The sequence below is a fragment of the Impatiens glandulifera genome, chromosome 3, assembly GCF_907164915.1.
Source record: "Impatiens glandulifera chromosome 3, dImpGla2.1, whole genome shotgun sequence".
NCBI classification, from domain to species: domain Eukaryota; kingdom Viridiplantae; phylum Streptophyta; class Magnoliopsida; order Ericales; family Balsaminaceae; genus Impatiens; species Impatiens glandulifera.
This window is the reverse complement of record NC_061864.1, coordinates 25,976,794-25,997,814: the sequence shown is the minus strand read 5'-3', so window position 1 is coordinate 25,997,814 and position 21,021 is coordinate 25,976,794. Positions and strand designations below refer to the sequence as shown.

At 42.4% G+C, this 21,021-nt stretch overlaps 1 protein-coding gene across 1 annotated transcript; it reads right to left on the bottom strand.

Moving 5' to 3' along the window:
* Window positions 1-2,281, bottom strand: LOC124930081. The gene is made up of 6 exons (XM_047470446.1): window positions 1,889-2,281; window positions 1,614-1,688; window positions 1,467-1,547; window positions 1,198-1,320; window positions 842-1,081; window positions 1-672 (listed from the first exon to the last, which is right to left on the bottom strand). Exons 1-6 carry the CDS (start codon window positions 2,279-2,281, stop codon window positions 1-3), a joined length of 1,584 nt encoding a protein of 527 aa, XP_047326402.1.
* Between the last annotated feature and the right edge of the window lie 18,740 nt (window positions 2,282-21,021).

The following is a 21,021-nucleotide window of genomic DNA, read 5'->3' as shown; positions in this document are numbered from 1 at the left end:
CTAAGGTTCAATAATTTGATGGAATAACCTGACCGCCATCTTCTGCCTCCAAAACTCCATGTTTTCTGAGGTCACATTCTGCACGCCTTGGTTAGCAGTCAAGTATTCTATATACATGAGCGTGAATACACCACAGTCCCCACTCTCGGTTGCTCTTGGGACTTCCCCTACCTTAGCTGCTGCGGTTTTGACTTTCGGGTGTGGAAACCGTTTGTATGTTATGGGTTGGATGGGGGATTGAAAGTTGAAGTGAGGATACCTTTTCATCTCACCTGTAGTGATTGTCTTTGCAAATACATGTGGAATCATCTCACACAACGGTTTCAAATAAGGATCCAGATTCTTATAAATATAAGCATCGCAGTCATACACGTCAATGCGATTCTTTTGAAGACGTGCTACACACAAAATCCAATGCTTTTGGCTTATGTTCACGGGCACGTATATATCGTCGATTGTTGACCATTCAGGCATATATCTATGCTTTAAACCCATGTAATAATCTTTAAATTCTTTGACTGGATAATTTGCACGATCTTTACTAAAAGTCTTGTGCTCTCGCCTTATTCTATCTGCCAATACATAATCCCTTATTGCGACTTTAGAATTTTTATATGTCTTGGGATATTCTGCAATCCTTTTTCGCAATAGGTGGCAGAATGCATCGATTTCCTACACAATAGGAATACATTAAGTATATATCAAACAACATTGAACCGTACTTCGCGAATCGCTAAGTACCTCGCGAATCGCTAAGTACATAGTGAACTGCTAAGTACATAGCGATTCGCTAAATATCTCGCGAAGACATTAATAATGAATAATGAATTGCATGACTTACAGTGTCTTCAAGCCATGTCAACCTTGTTAGAACTCTAACAAACATATCCTTCCCTACTTCGCAAGTCTTTACATCCTTTTTTACATCATTGGTTTTTGGATCATCCAACCACTCTTTTACTTTATCCAGCAGCTCATCTTCAAATTTTTGAAGGGGATTGACTTTCATTGGATCATTTGTCTTTGGCAGTTTTGACAAAGAAGGGTTGATGTACGAGTCATCTTTTTCGACTTCCCCACTCTCCTCCCAAAATTTTCTTTAGGAGGAGTATTGTATAACTTGAAATCATCATTGTCATCTTCAACCTTCTTCTTCTTACTCTCCTCATCCTTCACCTTCACTTTCAGATCCTTCACCTTCACTTTCAGATCATCCACACTATCCATCTTCACAGCATCCTTCACATCATCCACCTTCACATCATCCATCTTCTCATCATCCTCCACAGCCACATCAGCCACCTGCATCGCCATCATCTTCTACAAAATAGCAACATTCTGGTCAGATATGTACTTAGCGAATCGCGGGGTACTTAACGAATCGCAAGGTAGTTAGCGAATCGCGAGGCAGCTAGCGAATCGCGAGGTACTTAGAGAAACGTTAAGTTCAAAATTCAATATATTACCTCAGTCTTCTCCTCCTTCTGGTCAACCTTGATCTTCTCCTCTTCGATTTCTTCGACCTTCACATCCTTAGAATCCTTCACCTGCAAAATAGGTACTGGTCAAATATGTCCTTAGCGAAACGTTAAGTTCAAAATTCATTATATTACCTCAGTCTTCTCCTCATTCTGGTCAACCTTGCTCTTCTCCTCTTCTTCGTCCTTCACATCCTTAGAATCCTTCACCTGCAAAATAGGTACTGGTTAGATATGTCCTTAGCGAAACGTAAAGTGCAAAATTCAATATCTTACCTCAGTCTTCTCCTTCTTCTTGTCCACCTTGCTTTTCTTTTTTTCATCTTCTCCTCCATATCATCTAATTTGGTTAATAATATGGCCATCCTTTTGTTGGATTTAGCTAACAACTGTTCGGACATACTAAAAACCATCTTCTTCAGAGAATCATGGTGAGTTTGTTGAGTTTCTTTGATTGTGATTTTCAGCTCTTTGATGAGCTTTGTTTTCAGCTCCTCCTTCAACTCTATTTTCAGCTCTTTCAGCTCCTCCTTCAGCTCATCACATTTACATCCAACAAAAGGTGTTGGAGCCCGAGGACTTGACGTCACGGTGGGGGGACTAGGAATGTGGGCCGGACTCGATTCATAAGCAAGCTTCCTCTTCAAGTTGATTGCTTCTTTGAGAGTAGCTTCAACCTTTCTCTTCCTGGGGGTAGGTTTGGGAGTACATTCTTCATGTTCACTTTCATCTTCATCAAAATCCTCTTTGATTAACTTCCCTTCAGTAAATCCCTCAAAAAAATCATCAGTTGTCTCGTCCATTTGTTCAAATTCCTCACCACTGTATAACCTCTTCTCCATGGAGGACTCTTCCATCTCAGTCACATCCGTGGTCTCAAGGGTAGACTTTATCTTGATCAAGGTGTTTTTCCTGGTGGAATGATAGAGTAACAACCTTGGGCGTAGAGGGTCATTAAGCTGATTCTTTTTGGCGAATTTAGAGACAAAGTTTTGGATGACCTCATACGTCCACACTTGAAGTGCCAGTGCAAATCCATAAATGTTATATGCAAAAGGAGCATAAGGATCATCAATAGTTTTCTTCTTCTCATAATATGAGAGACTGAGATGTTTCATGTTCTTGTTTAAACCCTTGAGGGTGGCTCTAAAGGTGAAGGAGGAAAGTTTCCTCATCTTCCACCATGTGGAGTATTTTTGGAAATACCACCCTCCTTGGGTCAAATGTAAATAGGTACTAGCAAATCAGGCATACCAGCCCCATCTTGAATGCATCTTCCTTGTCTTTGCATTTCAAAAAAGCATTCTCCAACTCGTTCATTCGCACACTATTTTTCCCTTTCAAATATTTCACCGAGAGAGGTGGACAACCTCGGAATTCTTCTTCGTTCAACTCATGAAAACTTCCGAAGTTTAGGCCTGTAACCAACGCATACTCTTTCATACCAAATATAAGTTCATGTCCATTCATCATGAAAGTTATCTCCTTGGAGTTTGAGCTTACCCTCCTCATCAACATATGATGTACTATTGTTCCTGAGAACTGCAAGACTGGGGCTGTGAATAATGATCTGAACTGAGTATTGTAAACCCTCTCCAAAAGATCCATTTCCTCGAACTTCTTAACAATTTTCTTCAGGCAGAGGACACTTTTCCAAGAAATCCGACCAGGAAACTCAGTAACTATGGTTTCTGTCATCTACAAAAGGAACAACATAAAAAATGTAAGAACAAATACATAAACCATCACAAACCATAAGTACTTAGCGAATCGCTAGGTACTTAGCGAATCATGAGGTACTTAGCGAATCACGAGTTACCTAGAGAATCGCGAGGTACTTAGCGAATCGCGAGGTACTTAGCGAATGGCGAGGTACTTAACGAATCACAAGGTACTTAGCGAAACCCTAATATGGGATATGATACTTAGTGAAACCCTAATAGCGAAACCATTGAGAACATTAAACTGAACATAAGACGAGCAAAAACCATAAACTCATAAACAATAAACCAGAAACAGACAAACAAAACCCCTAAAACTTAACATGCAAAACCCTAAAACTTTACATGCAAAAACCAAAACTCATAAACAAAAAACCTGTTTAATAATCAAACCTATTTAATAATGACGGACGAGAAGAAAGAACCGAGAAGACAGGCAGAAATGATCGGCCTTGGCATGTAGCAGTTCAGTGAAGAGAGGTTAGAGAGACGAGTCGCACAGGATAGAAGAAATAAAATGTTCAAATGCTGAAATGATTTTTTTTAAATATAAGGTATAGAGCGTGTGCGTACGCACACCTCTTTGTCTTCCTTAGTGAGACGGTGAGTCCTTAACAACTCGCTAAGTACTTAGCGAGTCGCGAAGTACTTAGCGAATCGCGAGGTACTTAGCGAGTCGCGAAGTCATGCTTCAAGCATTTGATTGAGCTCCAGGTAAGAGAAGATGATTTGAATTCGATTTCGTTAGTCATTAAGCATATTTTGGTTAATAACGAACGAAATCGAATTCAAACAATCTTCTCTTACCTATAGCTCGAAGTACTTAGCGAAACGGTAAGTACTTAGTGAAACGGTAAGTACAAATTTTTTATTGGTTTCATAGGTAATCTATCTCGTTTGACAATGTATCAACAACAAAGTCATAGTTTTGAAGAGAAGTTGTGTTAGCAAAATAAATCTTATAATTTTACATGGTAACATTTAGATTCTTCAGAAAAGGCCTTTGAAGAAGTCGTCAACGAGCTCCAGGTAAGAGAAAATGGTTTCAAAATTCAATTCATTAGCTTAATTACTAACGAAATAAATGTGAAACCATCTTCTCTTACATGGAGCTCAATGACGGCTTCTTCAAAGGTCTTTTTTGAAGAATCTAAATGTTTTCATTAATGTAAAAAGAGAAGGTTTGTTTTGCTAACACAACTTTTCTTCAAAACCATGAGTGATGTAGATACCTTGTCAAATGAAGTTCATGATTAACTATAAATAACAAAAAATCTTGACACTTAACGAAATGCGAAATACTTAGCGAAACGGTAAACACTTAGCGAAACGGTAAGTCCTTAGCGAAACGGTAAGTCCTTAGCGAAACAGTAAGTCCTTAGCGAATCTTCCCTGAAACGGAACCCATATAATCCGAGATTATCTACAAATATCATCATCGGCATATATGAACCAAATAAGAACATGTTAAATAGAAGGTTTTGAAATGAAGATAATGTAAATATGAACATAAATCGAATTAGGTTAAAGTTTGAAATGAACATCTTCTTCGACCTTCAAATCCTTAGAATCCTTCACCTACATGTAAAATAGGTTTAAGGTTAGAGTTTATGAAGATCGTGTAAATAAAAACATAAATCGATTTAGGTTAGGGTTTGAAATAAAGATCATATAAATAAGAACATAAATCTGTATCTGTATGAAGTGGACCGCCGTCTCGCCGCCTCCGTCGTTGTAGCCGCCGCCGTCAAAGAGAGAACAAGAGAAGAGAGAGAAAGGAAATCGAAAAATTAGAGTATTTATACTAAACCCTAATCCACTTCGCGAAACGCTAAGTCCCTTAGCATTTCGCAAAAAGGGAAATTTCGTAAAAAAAAGACCACGAAAGCAATTAAAATTATCGGCGACCATTAGGTCAAATAACCCCATCTTTGGGGTCATTTCGTCAAATTTCCCAAAAAGAGGGTCATCCTATAAAATGTCCTTATTAATTTCAGTTTTTATTTTTAACCTTTTTTTAAAAATTTGGACACGTTTACCCTTACTAACCTTTTTTTTCTTTCCCTCCCTTTCTTTCTTGTTTCCCCATTTTCACTTTTGTCTCCATCCTCTCTCCTGGCCCCCGATCCACCCACCAACCGGTCCCCCACCAACCAACCCCCGCTCTCCCTCCCATCTCCCCGACCCCCAAGCAACCATGACACCCACCTGCAACTGTCCCCCTACGACACTAGAGGACGACGAGACCTAAAAGCATCCGTGTACACTCGACCGACCTTAACATCGCCTTCAAAATGGGTATGTTTCCCATTTCTTTCATTCCCATTTAGCTGAACACCCAATATGTTTGGTACGTTTGAAATGTTGTGACATACGTTTGAAATGCTATCAAAATGGGTATGTTTACTGAACGACCCACGCACCACGACCCACACACAACGACCACACATCACGACCCACGCACCACGCACCACTCCATGCCCCACGCACTCACCCCACGCCCACCCCCACGCACAAGACCACTCCCCCACGCCCCATGCACTCACCCCACGCTCAACCCCCACGCCCCACGCACAAGACCACGCCCCACCTCCACGCCCAAGCCCACGCCATTTCAATTTGTTTACTACACTAACATTTCAATTTGTATTAATTACAGATCCCACTTTATTTGTTAACTGTTTTGGTTTTGAAAACTGCTCCTCATGCTGATATCCGATATGATAGAGATGTGATGTTCTATGTAAAAGAAATTTCGACTTTACCACACGAGTTTCGCACTCCTCTGTGTGTCTCTTTAGTAGAGATTTCACTACCTTCACACCCAATTGATGAAATCCAAAGAGAGGAGGTTCCTGAATTCCCTATATTTGAGCAGAATGTCTTACAAAGTCAAAATGACATACACCATGAATAAGTTGAAGAACAACAAGTCCCATGTTTACATCCGAGTGAATTGGTTGATAGTACCCCTCCTTTTGCACCCCGGCCAGCCATCACTTCCCCTATGAGGAAAACATCCAGCCATATTGAGTTGCTTGATTCATTTGAACCAATCCAGGTTGAAACACATGTTCAATTAACTCTTAAAAATGGATTGGAAGTGGGTACGTTTTTTTAGAACAAAAAAGAACTTCAATTGAGGGTGCATAGATATACGATGACTAATCATTTTGAATTCAAAGTCAAAAAGTCAACAAAAGATATTTGGTTTGTGAAATGTGTTTATGAGAACTGCAAGTGGAGATTGCGTGCTGTAAAAGGAAAATTCCAAGAGATGTTGAGATTCGAAAATTAGTAAATGAACATGCATGCTCAATTTTGACAAGGCAAGAGAATGTGAGGCAAACACCATCATGGGTAATTGCGGAGTGCATCAAACGTAAGTACATGGACCATCACTATGACCACATGCCTAAGAAAATAATAGAAGACATGCAAACAAATTATGGGTTTAAGCTGACCTATAATAAGGCTTGGAGGTCTAGGGAAAATGCCTTAATGGCGGTGCGAGGAACTGTGGAGGAATCCTATGGAAAATTGCCATCATACATGTTCATGTTGGCGAAAAATAACCCAAGTACCATAACTGACATTCAGACGGATGAGCATGGCCACTTCATGTATATGTTCATGTCCCTAGGCTGCTCAATTAGAGGTTTCAGGTATTGTCATCCAGTATTGTGCGTTGATGCTAGTTTTCTTAAGCACAAGATTGGAGGTCAACTATTGGTTGCGATTGCATTGGATGCGAATGAATAACTATATCCCGTTATTTTTGGCATCGTTGATTCGGAGAATAATAACTCTTGGACATATTTCATGCAACAATTAAGAGTGGCAATTGGAGTAGTCCTGGATCTCGTCTTTGTATCTAATAGACACCTAAGTATTGTCAATGCCTTATCCATTATTTTTCTAGAAGCACATCACGCTGCATGCACATACCACATCAAAATGAATATTATGGCCAAATTTAAAACCGATAACTACCACGTTGAGTTTTGTTAGAATCTAGGTCGCCGCTGGTGGACCGGGGGTTGGACCGGTAAGCGGTTCTCACTCGTAGGGTGGTGGTTAATCCTGTTAGAGATTAACACCGGGGTTTCAATACTGCACAACCTGTCACAAACCCTTGAACTAGGTTCAAGCGCGGAAGAGATTTGCTTTCAGGTTGAAGCGGTATGCTTGTGTGATAGGCGGAATCGGTTTCGGATGATGAGTGTTTGGAAATGGAGGGTCGGTTTTGATAACCTGGATATTCGGTATAGTTAATGTAGATTAAGTTTGGAGCGGTATTGTTAGATTAGTCGGTTTTATATCAAAGCCTGCAGAAAGTAAATAACACAATAGATTTTATGGATGTTCGGAGATAAAGCTCCTACGTCACCCCTTCCTCTCAAAACCGCGAGAAGGATATTCACTAAGGAATACAAATACAATCCAATCGAGACTTATTTCCTGCTCGATAACACTCTTACAATTTACACCGAAATTGTAGAACAAACTTTAACTTTCAGCACTTAGGCTTTCTAGAATAGGACACTGTTATCACTTGTAGTAAATGCTTTTTGTCTCAGCTATGTGTCCCACTTTTTGTAACTCTGGTAACTGTTTGTCCCACATTTACTCTTCTTCAACTGCCTCCTTTTATAGGTGAAATATGCCAACGGTCATATTTCACTACCTTGAATCTGATTGGCTGATCAGAGGTGCAGTGATTCAGTGTCTCAGACCTGCGGTCGTCTCCTCAGACCTGACGGTCAATCTCAGACCTGGTATCCTGTTTCAGACCTGCCGGTCTGTAAAGCAAACCTGCCGGGTTTGTCTTTTACTCAATGTAGGCACTGTCTATTTGGACAGTTGTCTGTACTTTGAAGATTTTCTTTCTGGCTTATCCCGAAGTAGAAGGATCCGGTAGTACTGTTTTTCTGCAGCCTACAGTCTTTCCTCAGACTTGCATGGATGTGGAAGTATTCAGTCTGTTCCTTTGGTATCATTCTCACCAGATACCCAAAGTGTCTTCTTGTACAGGTCGGCCACTTGACTTGGCCTAGGTTGGCCACTTGTCTTGGCCGAATGTCTTTTGATAGTGAAGTAACCGGACTTCTTCCGGTTATACTTGTCTTGTGGATTGATCGGCTGTTTGATGGTTCCGGTTTTGAGCTTTGGCTGATCCTTTCTTTGTGCGGTCATGTTCTAGGTATAGTCGATCGGTTTGGTAGCTTGACCGGTTCGGTTTCTTCAGTTGGTTTTCTTTTGTTCATCCGGTCCGGTTCCTTGTTCCTGCATGGGAGGTTTATTTAAGTTAGGTTTATTTGAACCGGTCTTAATTTATCCAACAATTTCTCCCTTTTTGATTATTTTATTTAAAATTATCAAAATCATGTAAGTTTGCAACCGTAGGCCGGTTGTTTTGTTTGGCCGATTTTTGAAAAAGACTTAGAGAATTTTTCGAAAAATTTTGAGGGAGGGGTTTGGAAGAATCTCTATCTTTTATCTAACAATTTCTCCCTTTTTGATTATTTTATTTAAAATTATCAAAACCAAGTAGAAATGCAAAATAAGGCCGATATTCAAAAATAACTTTTATATATATTTATAGATAACCGAAAGACAAAGCATAAATACTAAGACAAGTAAGAAAAGGAAAGATAGTCCCTATTCCGAGTCCGTGAATTCATAGGCGCTCTTCTTTCTTTTCGGTTGCGGTGGTGGTTGCGGTTGCCTGGACTGTTGGGAGGATCGTGGTCTTTTAGACCGGGACCGCAGCTGTTCTTCGACTTCGTCCTCGACTAGGTCGGCTTGCTGCGAAGTACCCGTCGCGACCGTTTCAGAGATTTCATTGAGCATTTCGACAATCCGAACTTTCTTAGGAGCCGGCTTCTTTCTCTTCTTCGGTGCTGAGGCGGAGGCGACTGGTGCTGAAGCGGAGGCGGCCACCTTCTTTTTCTTCTCGTGTTCTTTTGCAAATCCGTCCAGCCTTCGTGCCTCCCTGTCCAGTCGTGCGGCATCGTCCGCAGCTTGACTGGCCACTCTCACAGCATACCCTGGATACAGGATCTCGGCCCTTCTAATTCTTTCGGCCTCTAATTCTGCTTCGGTCAGCTGAGACGATCGCGGCGCCTCTTTATCCTTGCTAACTTCGGCGTCCAGCGCATCCTTGATTCTCTTAGCTGTTAGAGCGTCAGCCTCTATAGCCGCGGCATCCGCATTCTCCTTAGCTTTCAGAATTTCGGCCATCTGTTCAGTGAGTGCCTTTACCTCGGCCACGAGACTCTCATTCGTCTTTTCCAGCGCTGAAACCCGGTCGATTGTCGTATCGACCCGTTCGAGATCCTTCTTTAAGTCCGAAGTTATACCCTCCAGAGCTGCGGTATGCTGAGCACATTTTTCACGCTCACCGGCCTCTTCCCACAGCCCGGTGCTGAGTTCTGCTAGTCGTGCTTGATGTTGATCCACAACCTTCTTTGTCACATCGGCGAACTGCATGGCCGAGTCAAGTATTTTATCACAACTATCCTTGAACGGTTGAAGCTTAGAGACGTTGTGTTCAAGTATGCGGTCATCAATCTGCTCCGGTATTGATGCCTCAAACTTTTGAAGCCGGTCTTCAATCTGCCCTGATATGGACACTTCAAATTTCTTAAGTTGTTCATCAATCCGCCCCGAAACGGATGCTTCAAACTCTTGGAGCCGGTTATCAATCCATTCCTTAGGGGGAACTGAAGCGGTGGCTTCCGGTGGTGGAGTAGGAGTTGATTGCTCGGTGGGATCAGGATCGGCTCTCTCACCGGAGTCTATTAGTGCAACATCCTCATTAGGTGTTTCTAATGTGACCGCCTCCTCCAAGTTCGTTACCGCAGTTTCTGAGATTGGTACCTCGACATCTTCTAAAGTTTGTGCCTCAACAATATTTGAAGTCGGTACCACAACATCTTCTGGCATCGGTGTCTCAGTGTCCCTTGGTGTCTCAGTGTCCTCTCTTGAAGATGTTGTCCAGTCAATTGGAAATTCTTCGATGACTGGAGCGGTATATACCGGAACTTGTTTCTGATTGCATATGGCTTCCAGCCGCTTTATCTCTTGATGTATTTCCAGTTTGCCTCTTTCGAGCTTTGCTAATACTCGCGGCGCCACGGTAGACATCGATCCCCCTGCGGTATACTCCTCCGTAATTTTCCGGATGCGCCTTCTTAGTTTCCGAAGGTGGCTTCTCGGTATCAAGAAACAGGTTCGGCATTGTATCTCCTGAATCGTATTGGATCTAGTTAGACGTAGAATCATGTCCTCTACTTCCTCCAATCTCTCGATGCACTTCTGTGACTCGTAGTCCTGTAGGATATCTTTGTATTTTGCACTGAACCGGTGTTCATGCCACTCCAAGTACAAGTCTATGACGTCCTTGTCTCGCTTGATAATGCCCCGAAAGATATTCTGGGCTAATTCATCGGCCTCGGCTTCATCGGCCTCTTCCCGGTTGTAGCCTTCATCATTGGCTCCTTCATCAATCCCTTCTTCACCCTCGGTGGTCTCAGGATTGATGCTTTGTTCGGCATCGTTCGGACTCCGAGCCGAAAGATCGTCTTCATGGACCGTTCCATCTTCGGTTCCCTCCGTGTCGGCTTCCTCATCGGCCCACTCCTCATCTTCCGCTTGTTGCGGTGGGTCTTCGAAAGTTATCTTTTCTTTCCTCTTTCCTCCGGTGTTTGTTGTTGCCGGGGCATTTTTCTTTGCAGCTTTCTTCTTTCGGCCACCTGAGGAACTGGAGGCCGACTGCTTTCTTGGAAGGAATTGCCTCGATCGAATGATGCAGCGTTTTATTAGTCCAACACCGGGACCGAGGTTGAGGTTCAAGTGTAGAAAGATTTTACCAAGTTGCACGGCATACCCCCACGACCTGGCTGAATCCGGTCTTACCATTTCCATGAGGTTGCCGAATACTGATCTTGCCCAGTTAACCTCTCTTCCTTCCAGCAGACCGAAAATCATTTTGATTTTGTCTCTGGTTAGATTGCTGAAATTTCCTCCTCTTGCCAGTATCGCCCTGGCAAAAACGTCACATGCCGGGATAAGCTCCGGTTTCAGCATTTGTTTCTTTCCGGACGTAGTGATCGGCTTATTGGTTGCCGATAAGAGGCGGCAAGCCGTCTTAAAAGTATCATCGTCTATCTCTGCCATTGCGTCCTCGCCGGTAGTTGGGAGGCGCAGACTCTCGGCCACCACTGCTTCGGTGATCTCAATTTGGGAACCGCATACCGTTGCGATGATCCTGTCGTAGGAGATGATTGCGGTTTTGAAGAACTCTTCGACCGCTTCCTTGTAAATTACGTGAGGACCATCTAGAAAATATCCCAGACCGGTTTTAATCAGCCGGTCAATTACTTCTTTTGCCTCGGTCGTCCCATTCTGCCGGATCTCCTCGAAATCCACTTGAGAGTATAATTTGAACAACGCCGAATCACGACCCATGTTTGAAGAGTTTGAAAATGAGAGAAATCGGCTTTAAGGAGTTTAGTAGCTTAGAGAGAGAAAGTGAATTTGTGTGAGAATGACAAATATGACGAAGGCCCTCCTTTTATAGGCACGGTTTGGAAGCCCAACCGTCCCATCATGAATGGGCGGGAGTTTTCCCTCCAAAACGAAAGGACGCCAAACTATGGGCGGTTACGTACGAAACGGTGGGCGGCATTTTTGAGCGGGAGATTTCCCTCCAAAATCTTGTCTATGTCATGGATGACACAATCTTTTCTTTGATACCGAATGGTAGATCGTTTCTAAGCCTAGTCAGATATTTCGATTGATCGGTGTTTTAACAGTTTTAAGCAGATTTTATAAGACGGGATAAGTAAGCGATTATAGGTAGAAAGTGTGAACCGGTTATTTAGATAAGTGTTCAAAGAATTTAAGAAGACTCGGTCATTTAAACTGAAATGATAATGAAATTCAAGAAATATCAGAAGGAGAAAACCGATTATAAGATTCGGTACAGGAATAGGCATATAGAAACAATGAAAAATATAGCCTATTCAACAGACATTCTCCAGAGTCGTTCTCTTGCCGAACCACTGTTGAGGATGTTTGAAGAGGAAGCCGGTGTGCCTGGTCCGAACTCCGGTCGATACCCAAGAATCAGCTTGCTGATATGCGGTGCATACCCGAGACCCTTCTTGGTCAGCACCATATTCTTTAAGTTTTCCCAGATGACCGATGACCAATTAATGGCCGATTTGCGAAGAATGTTGGTCATGATATTGTAGGTATTCCTGGAATACCGTTGATTGGGTGATTGACACAGAATTGACCTGGTCACGATTTCGAGCAAGAGCTGACCGTGACTAGCAAGTTGGGTTTTTGGCCCAAACTGTTCCACTGGAAGAGGGGTGGCCGACAGGTAAAGTGCGGTTTCAAATCCCGCAAGGTCTTGAACAGCCGGGAAGTCAGAGAAACCTTCAGCAGGTAGATCGAAGAGTGAAGAAAATTCATCCTCGTCGATCCAGAATGTGTGGTCTCTGACAGTCGAGACGATGTACTTCCCCCTGATGCAGGCGCTTCGAAAGAAGGCCTTGACATCATCTAGAAGGATAGGACCGGCCTCTTCAAGAAACGGTTGAAGACCGGTTTGAACAAGAGAGTCATACATGATTCTCGTCTTAGCATTACAATCCCTTATGTCCGTGCACGAGTCGAAATCGATGCATAGAAAATTTCCCAGAGTTCTGCTCGGCATGATTTCGGTATTGAGAGAGAGAAACGGGATTCAAGAAGAGAGAGTGATTTTGTACGTTCGGATGTGATGAAATAAGAAGAGGATGGCTCCTTATATAGGATCGGTTTTTGGAGGGAAAATCTAAGCATTGATGGTCAGTTTTGTTTTATTAAGGAAAAGAATCTTTTCCTTTTCAAAGTGCATGGGGAAGTGGCGGTTTGCAAAGCTCGAGGTAAATATTTGTTGGAAAGTAACCAGATTAGTTGGGAATTAAATATGCGGGTGGTTGGGAGTTATCTCATTAATTGGAATTATCTCATTAAATGCATTTAACACGTAAACGATATTGATTAGATAGAAACCGAAAATGGTAGAGACAATGCCGAAAATGACATATGTAAACGATGAAGTAGACATAAATAAAACTGAAGTAGACATGGATGACGCCGATATGATCAATTTTGGTTAAGTCTTCATCCGGTACATGCTGCAAAACGACCGGATGCCAGACGAAGTGACTTAGCGAGGAGGGTTGAAGTTTCTCCTCCTCCATTCTCTTTCAAACCGACTATAGAAAGAGTCGGTCATTTCCCTGGTTAGCACCTGAGCCTGGTTCAGGCCCTCGCCAGGACAAGTTGGAACACCGAGTTCCACCAGAAGGGTGCTCATTTGGGGAATGAGACCGACTGACTGGACGTTAATCATCCAAACTAAGGTGTCGAACAGCACCCGGGACCAATTTACCGGTGTGCCAGTAATGATGGCCGCCATCATATTGAAACTCGCCACGCAATAGGTGTTGGTGACATCTCTTCCAAAGATGCCCCTTCCTATTACATCATTGAGGAGCTGGTACTCAGCCCTCAAGAGAGATTTAGAGCCATGATCATTGACAGGCTCATCTGACCGGGCAAAGGCGAGGGAGACCTCAGCCTTAATGTCTGCGGGAGGGTTGAGGTCTGTGATCCCTTGCTTAGGCAAACTGAAGCACCGAGCAAAGTCCTGCTCGGTGAAATCGAAAATTATACCCCCAACCTTTGATTGGATGTGGGTCTCAAAATGGGGTGTGCCCCGGAATACCCTGGCATTGTAGTAGAATTCCATGACGGATTCAGGGTAGATGTTTTGCTTATCATCTAGAAAATACTGGAGACTAGTGTCTTCCAATTTCTTGATCATCCGATACACCTCATAGTGTTCGGTGCCAGTACAGGATTCAAAATCTACTTGGAGGATGTTTGGGAATTGAGACATGGTTAGTTTGCCTTAGTGAGATGGTGATCTTGTGACTTGTGAGTATTTTGGTGAGTGTTTGTCTCTCTTAAATACTAGTTTAGGGGCTAACCTATTGTCCAGGCATTAAATGGAATGACATGTATTAACTGCAGGATAAAAGGTTTTGCACCAAAATAGGCATGTTTGCAGTCTAGGTGTCGGTCATAGGCCTGAACCATGAAAGATATCAAAAGATCTTCACGTCTTTTTAGGCGCGACCAGTTTTCTTTGAAAAGGCAACATTTCAGAACAGATATCTACAAACATTGGTAGTTGTTCCACATCTGTGAAATTCAAATAATCTAGGATGACCTGCTTCCGAACCGGTCAGTCATCAGTTGTTCATCCCGATGCGGTTAGTTGGTGTTTCCACCAAGTAGCCGGTCGGTTTACTCCACCTGATGAACTGTGCGGTTCTTCCATAGACATCTTGAAAATTCAAAAATCAACAGCTTAAGAGGAACTACCTGTTTTATCTGTCGAAGCCGGTTTTCCTTTTAAGCATCCTTAGGAAGGATCTGACTAATGTCGGTTAAGCCGAGAGTAAGTCTGAATTGAGAGAACTTAGCTTCCTGTAGAGGCTTTGTGAAGATATCGGCTACTTGTTGGTCGGTCGGTACGTATTCCAGCCGGATATGCTTCAGCGTGACATGCTCCCGAATAAAATGATGCCTTATGTCGATGTGCTTGGTTCTGGAGTGAAGAACCAGGTTGTAGGTAATCGCAATGGCACTTTTGTTGTCACAGAAGATCGGGGACTCTTTGGCTATGATGCCGAAGTCCTTCAGCTGCTGTTGGATCCAGAGAAGTTGAGAACAGCAACTTCCGGCCGCCAAATATTCAGCTTCTGCGGTTGATGTAGCCACCGATGTCTGTTTCTTGCTATGCCATGAAACAAGCCGGTCACCAAGGAACTGACATGTTCCGCTGGTGCTCTTTCTGTCAATCTTGCAACCTGCATAGTCTGCGTCTGAGTAGCTCGTTAGATTGAACGATGAGTCCTTTGGGTACCACAGACCGACATCAGGTGTGCCCTTTAGATACTTCAGTATTCTCTTTGCGGCTGTGTAGTGGGATTGTTTGGGATTTGCTTGAAATCTCCCACATACACCAACTGCAAACAGAATGTCTGGTCTACTCGCTGTCAGGTACAGTAGGGAACCGATCATGCCCCGGTATGCAATCTGGTCTACTGATTGGCCTTCATCATCTCTGTCCAGCTTAACTGATGAGCTCATTGGAGTAGCCGCCGAGGAGCAGGTGTCCATCCCGAACTTCTTGATTAGCTCCTTGGTGTACTTGGGTTGGCTTATGAAGGTTCCTTCCTTGAGTTGTTTAACCTGAAGACCTAGGAAGAAACTTAATTCTCCCATCATGCTCATTTCAAACTTGTCAGTCATCATTTTTGAGAACTTATCACATAATTTAGGATCGGTTGAGCCAAAAATGATGTCGTCTACATAGATTTGAACAAGTAGGATATGTTCCTTCTTTTCAAATTTGAACAAAGTCTTATCCACTGAACCGATGGTGAAATCATGTTCCAATAGAAATGCGGTTAGTGTATCATACCAGGCCCTAGGTGCTTGCTTTAGACCGTATAAAGCTTTGTTCAGCCGGTATACATGATTTGGAAATGCAGCGTTCTTAAAACCGGGTGGTTGTTCAACATACACCTCCTCACGTAGGTCACCGTTCAAAAATGCACTCTTAACATCCATTTGAAAAACTTTGAAATTTTTGAAAGCCGCAAAAGCAAGAAAAATCCTAATGGCTTCAATCCTGGCTACAGGGGCAAATGACTCTTCAAAATCAATGTCTTCTTCCTGTTTGTAACCTTGAGCCACTAATCTGGCTTTGTTCCTCGTGACCAAACCGTCCTCATTGAGTTTGTTTCTGAATACCCATCTTGTCCCTATGACCGATTGATCCTTCGGTCTAGGAACTAGGTACCAGACCTTACTGCTCTCAAACTGGTTTAGTTCTTCTTGCATTCCCAAGATCCAATCCGGATCTGACAATGCTTCATCTATTCTTTTTGGTTCAATCTGGGATATGAAAGCAGAGTTAAAATATCCTTCCAGAAGTTGACTCCTAGTTCGAACAGGTTCTGAAGGGTCACCTATAATTTGCTCAGGAGGATGTTTACTATTTCTTCTGAGGTTCAGTTCAGGGGTGTCTACCAAGTTACCGTTTATTTGATCAAGGCTAGACATGTCGGTAGGCTGACCGAGATTGTCAGACCGACCGGTTTCCTCGGGTTGGACCGAAGTGTCAGCTTCCTGTTATGAAACAGCTTGATCCGGCTGGGTATCAATATTACCCATTAGGTCATGGACAAACCGCCTGAAGACCGGAGTCTCATCTTCGCTATCAGAATGAATATCGTTATTTTCCAGTCTGTTGTGTAGATCAAAGCATGAAGCAGTATTGCTTTCAACCAATTCATCGAAAACAACGTGAATTGTTTCCTCCATGGTTGCAGTTCTATTGTTATATACTCTATATGCTTTACTTACTGACGAGTATCCTAGCATAATGCCGGTATCGGTCTTTGCATCAAAAGCGGTGAGTTGGGTTTTACCATTATTATGAATATAACATTTACAACCGAAAATCCTGAGGTATTTAAGTTTAGGAACTCTGTTAAAATAAACCTCATACGGTGTTTTGTTGTGAAATCTGTTAATCAAGGACCGGTTTTGTGTATGGCATGCAGTGTTGATAGCCTCAGCCCAGTATTTCTGAGCAATGCCGGAGTCGGCTATCATGGACCGTGCGGCTTCCTTGAGAGTCCGGTTTCTTCTCTCGGCCAGGCCATTTTGTTGAGGAGTCCTAGCACTAGACAACTCGTGTCTAATGCCGGATTCATCAAGATATGCAGTTAATGTGCTATTAGTAAATTCGGTACCTCTATCGCTTCGAATGCAATTAATACGAGTTGATTTTTCATTTTGCAAACGCTTAAGGAGGTTGATTAGGTTTGATACCGTTTCACGTTTAGATGGTAAGAATATTACCCATGTATATCTAGAGTAGTCATCAATAACTACCATGGTGTAAAGCATACCTCCTAGGCTTATGACCTGAATTGGTCCAAATAAATCCATGTGAAGAAGATCTAGACATCGGCTAGATTGGAGATTTCCTTTGCTTTTAAATGATGACCTAGTTTGTTTACCCATTTGGCATGCTGAACAAACCTTATCCTAGTTAAATACTATATCCGGGATGCCTTCAACTAGTTTCTTGCCACGAATGTAGTTTAAGGTTTTCATGTTTAGATGGTTTAGTCTCTTATGCCATAGCCAGGTTTGATCAGTTTTAGCTATCATGCATATAGGGTGTTCTACTCTAGTTTTCCAGTCTACCTTGTAGATGTTACCTATCCTATTTCCGGTTAGTAGTACTATGCCTTGAGAATTCTTAACTAAGCATGCATGTTTAAGGAATTCTACCGTGTATCCAGCATCACACATCTGACTAATGCTAAGTAGATTAAAACGTAGGTTTTCAACGAGAAGTACATTATCAATAGTTAGGTTACCATGGACAATCTTACCTTTGCCCACGGTTTTACCTTTAGAGTTGTCGCCGAAGGTGATTAGAGCACCGGTTGCTGATCTAATGTCGGTTAGCAGATTGCTATTTCCGGTCATGTGTCTGGAGCAACCGCTGTCCAAGAACCATTCGGAGTTTCCTAGCCGTTTCTTTGGGTCCTGCAAAATGTACATATTTACAACTATTTGGTACCCACATTTACTTGGGTCCACATGCGATTAGTCCCTTAGGTACCCAAACCTTAATAAATCGAACAGTCTTCTTTGCTAAGGTTTTAACTGTCCTTTTGACACTTGGTCTGGTGTATTTCGGTTTCCCCACAGATGACCTAAATGGTGATGGTCTTTGGTTTGATGATCTATAGTTTGACCTACGTGGTTCAGGAAAATCTTTCTTATATTTGAGGATTTCTGCTTTCCTTTTCTCAAGATCAAGCCATGAATCGGTTGGCCCAACGTAATCGTATTTTGTCTTTTCTTCCCTATAATATGCGGTCTCCTCTTCCTCAGCTGTACAGGTGCTCTTAAGAAATTTTATAAAGGGGAGGTTTCCTTTTGTAAGCTTTGCTTTCCATATGGGTTTTCGGTCTTTAGATCTGTTCTCTGTGTATCCTAGACCATTCTTACAACGAGGATGCCTGTATTCTTTATTTAAATTCTTTACTATATCGCTAGATCTCCTATAGGCGGCCATCGTATATTGAAATCGGGCATTCTCTTTCTCGGTCAGTTCTCTAGTTGGCTCACTAGGTTGTTCGATCTTAGAGTCTAATTCGGTTTCTAGAGTATGGGTATCATCAGATTGTATGACCTCCGGTTCGGTTATGATGAACACCTCTGGTTCTACTGGGATAGGTGCTATGGGATCGGTTTTGAAGTTGAGGTGCTTAGGTAACATGGTCAATAGGTTCTTATATTCTTCTACCATGTCATTCAATGCATTGTATAATTCATCTTTAGTAAATTCTTCACAAGGAGAGTCATATACCTGTTCCTCATTTGCCATGAGACATGTGAGGTCATCGTCACTGTCACTGTGAGTCCATAGACTTCCTCCATCGTCGGCTATCAGTGCTTTCGGTACCTCACTTCCTTCACCGATTTGTTGATAGTTGTTACGGTTATTACCATTTCCTTCACTATTTTGGTGATAGTTGTTCCGGTTATTTTGGTAATCTGGTTTCTGTGTATCTCTCCTTGGTTTCCTGCATTCCCACTTAAAATGTCCCATACAGTTACAGTTATAGCATCTTACATTGGATTTGTCACCATAGTAGTTGTTTGTCGGTTGGCTCATTTTCATGAACCTCCCAAACTTCTGTGCAAGCATTGCCATGGCGTCCTCAGTAAACTGTTCGGCGGTTCTGATCGATGCAGTTGCAGGAGTCGGTACCGATGCAGGTGTAGGTATAGGGGCAGGACCAGGTGCAGCCGGTTCCGTAGATGTGATCAGTGCTCTGGTTGACGTTGAGGCCGAGACTTCCTCTTCAGTTCTGGAATTCATCTCGAACTCATATGCCTTAAGATCTTCGAATACGTCGTATAGTTTCATCTTACGTAGGCTCTTTGATTCTCTCATTACCATTGTCTTTATGTCCCAAGCACTTGGAAGAGATCTCAAAACCTTCATAATGACCTCTTTGTTGTCATACTTCTTGCCCAGATTTGCTAACTCATCTAATACACCAGTGAACCGGTCACTGTATTCTTTCATAGTTTCCCCTGGTTTCATTTTGATGCTTTCAAACCTCTGTGTGGCTACCATTATATTGTTCTCCTTTGTTCTTTCATTTCCCTCAAAGATCTGGATGACCGTGTTCCATGTCTCCTTCGCGGTTTTGCAATCTCTGATCTTGCAGTATGTGTTTCTGTCCACGCTGTTGGAGATCCGGTTTCTTGCATGGTTGTCCAGATTGTTCCTTCTCCTATCTTCAGCCGTCCATTCCTTTCTTTCTTTATCAATGAATATCGGTCCTTCGGTCAGAATGGATTTCATTTCATCATCCAAGGTGACTAGATGTAGGTGCATGCGTGCCTTCCAGTTGGCAAAGTCATCACCTTCTAGCATTGGGGGCCTATCTTGATACATGTTTGCTTGAGTATTGAAACTAACTGCTCTGATACCAATTGTTAGGATCTAGGTCGCCGCTGGTGGACCGGGGGTTGGACCGGTAAGCGGTTCTCACTCGTAGGGTGGTGGTTAATCCTGTTAGAGATTAACACCGGAGTTTCAATACTGCACAACCTGTCACAAACCCTTGAACTAGGTTCAAGCGCGGAAGAGATTTGCTTTCAGGTTGAAGCGTTATGCTTGTGTGATAGGCGGAATCGGTTTCGGATGATGAGTGCTTGGAAATGGAGGGTCGGTTTTGATAACCTGGATATTCGGTATAGTTAATGTAGATTAAGTTTGGAGCGGTATTGTTAGATTAGTCGGTTTTATATCAAAGTCTGCAGAAAGTAAATAACACAATAGATTTTATGGATGTTCGGAGATAAAGCTCCTACGTCACCCCTTCCTCTCGAAACCGCGAGAAGGATATTCACTAAGGAATACAAATACAATCCAATCGAGACTTATTTCCTGCTCGATAACACTCTTACAATTTACACCGAAATTGTAGAACAAACTTTAACTTTCAGCACTTAGGCTTTCTAGAATAGGACACTGTTATCACTTGTAGTAAATGCTTTTTGTCTCAGCTATGTGTCCCACTTTTTGTAACTCTGGTAACTGCTTGTCCCACATTTACTCTTCTTCAACTGCCTCCTTTTATAGGTGAAATATGCCAACGGTCATATTTCACTACCTTGAATCTGATTGGCTGATCAGAGGTGCAGTGATTCAGTGTCTCAGACCTGCGGTCGTCTCCTCAGACCTGACGGTCAATCTCAGACCTGGTATCCTGTTTCAGACCTGCCGGTCTGTAAAGCAAACCTGCCGGGTTTGTCTTTTACTCAATGTAGGCACTGTCTATTTGGACAGTTGTCTGTACTTTGAAGATTTTCTTTCTGGCTTATCCCGAATCGAAGACGTATGAATGACGAACAAGATGAAACTTCATATATAAAATGTTATTGTGGGTTAAAAGCATCTCTTTGGACAACATGGAAGGAAACTAATCCAGGAAGACGTTTTTTTTTCATATCCAAAATTTAAAGTAAGATTTTTTATAAGAGAATACTTCAAAATTTTAATTATTGAGTATTCATAAATTTTATTGGATATTCAGGAAAATAGATGTGGCTTTTACTTATGGCATGACCCGGAATTGTCG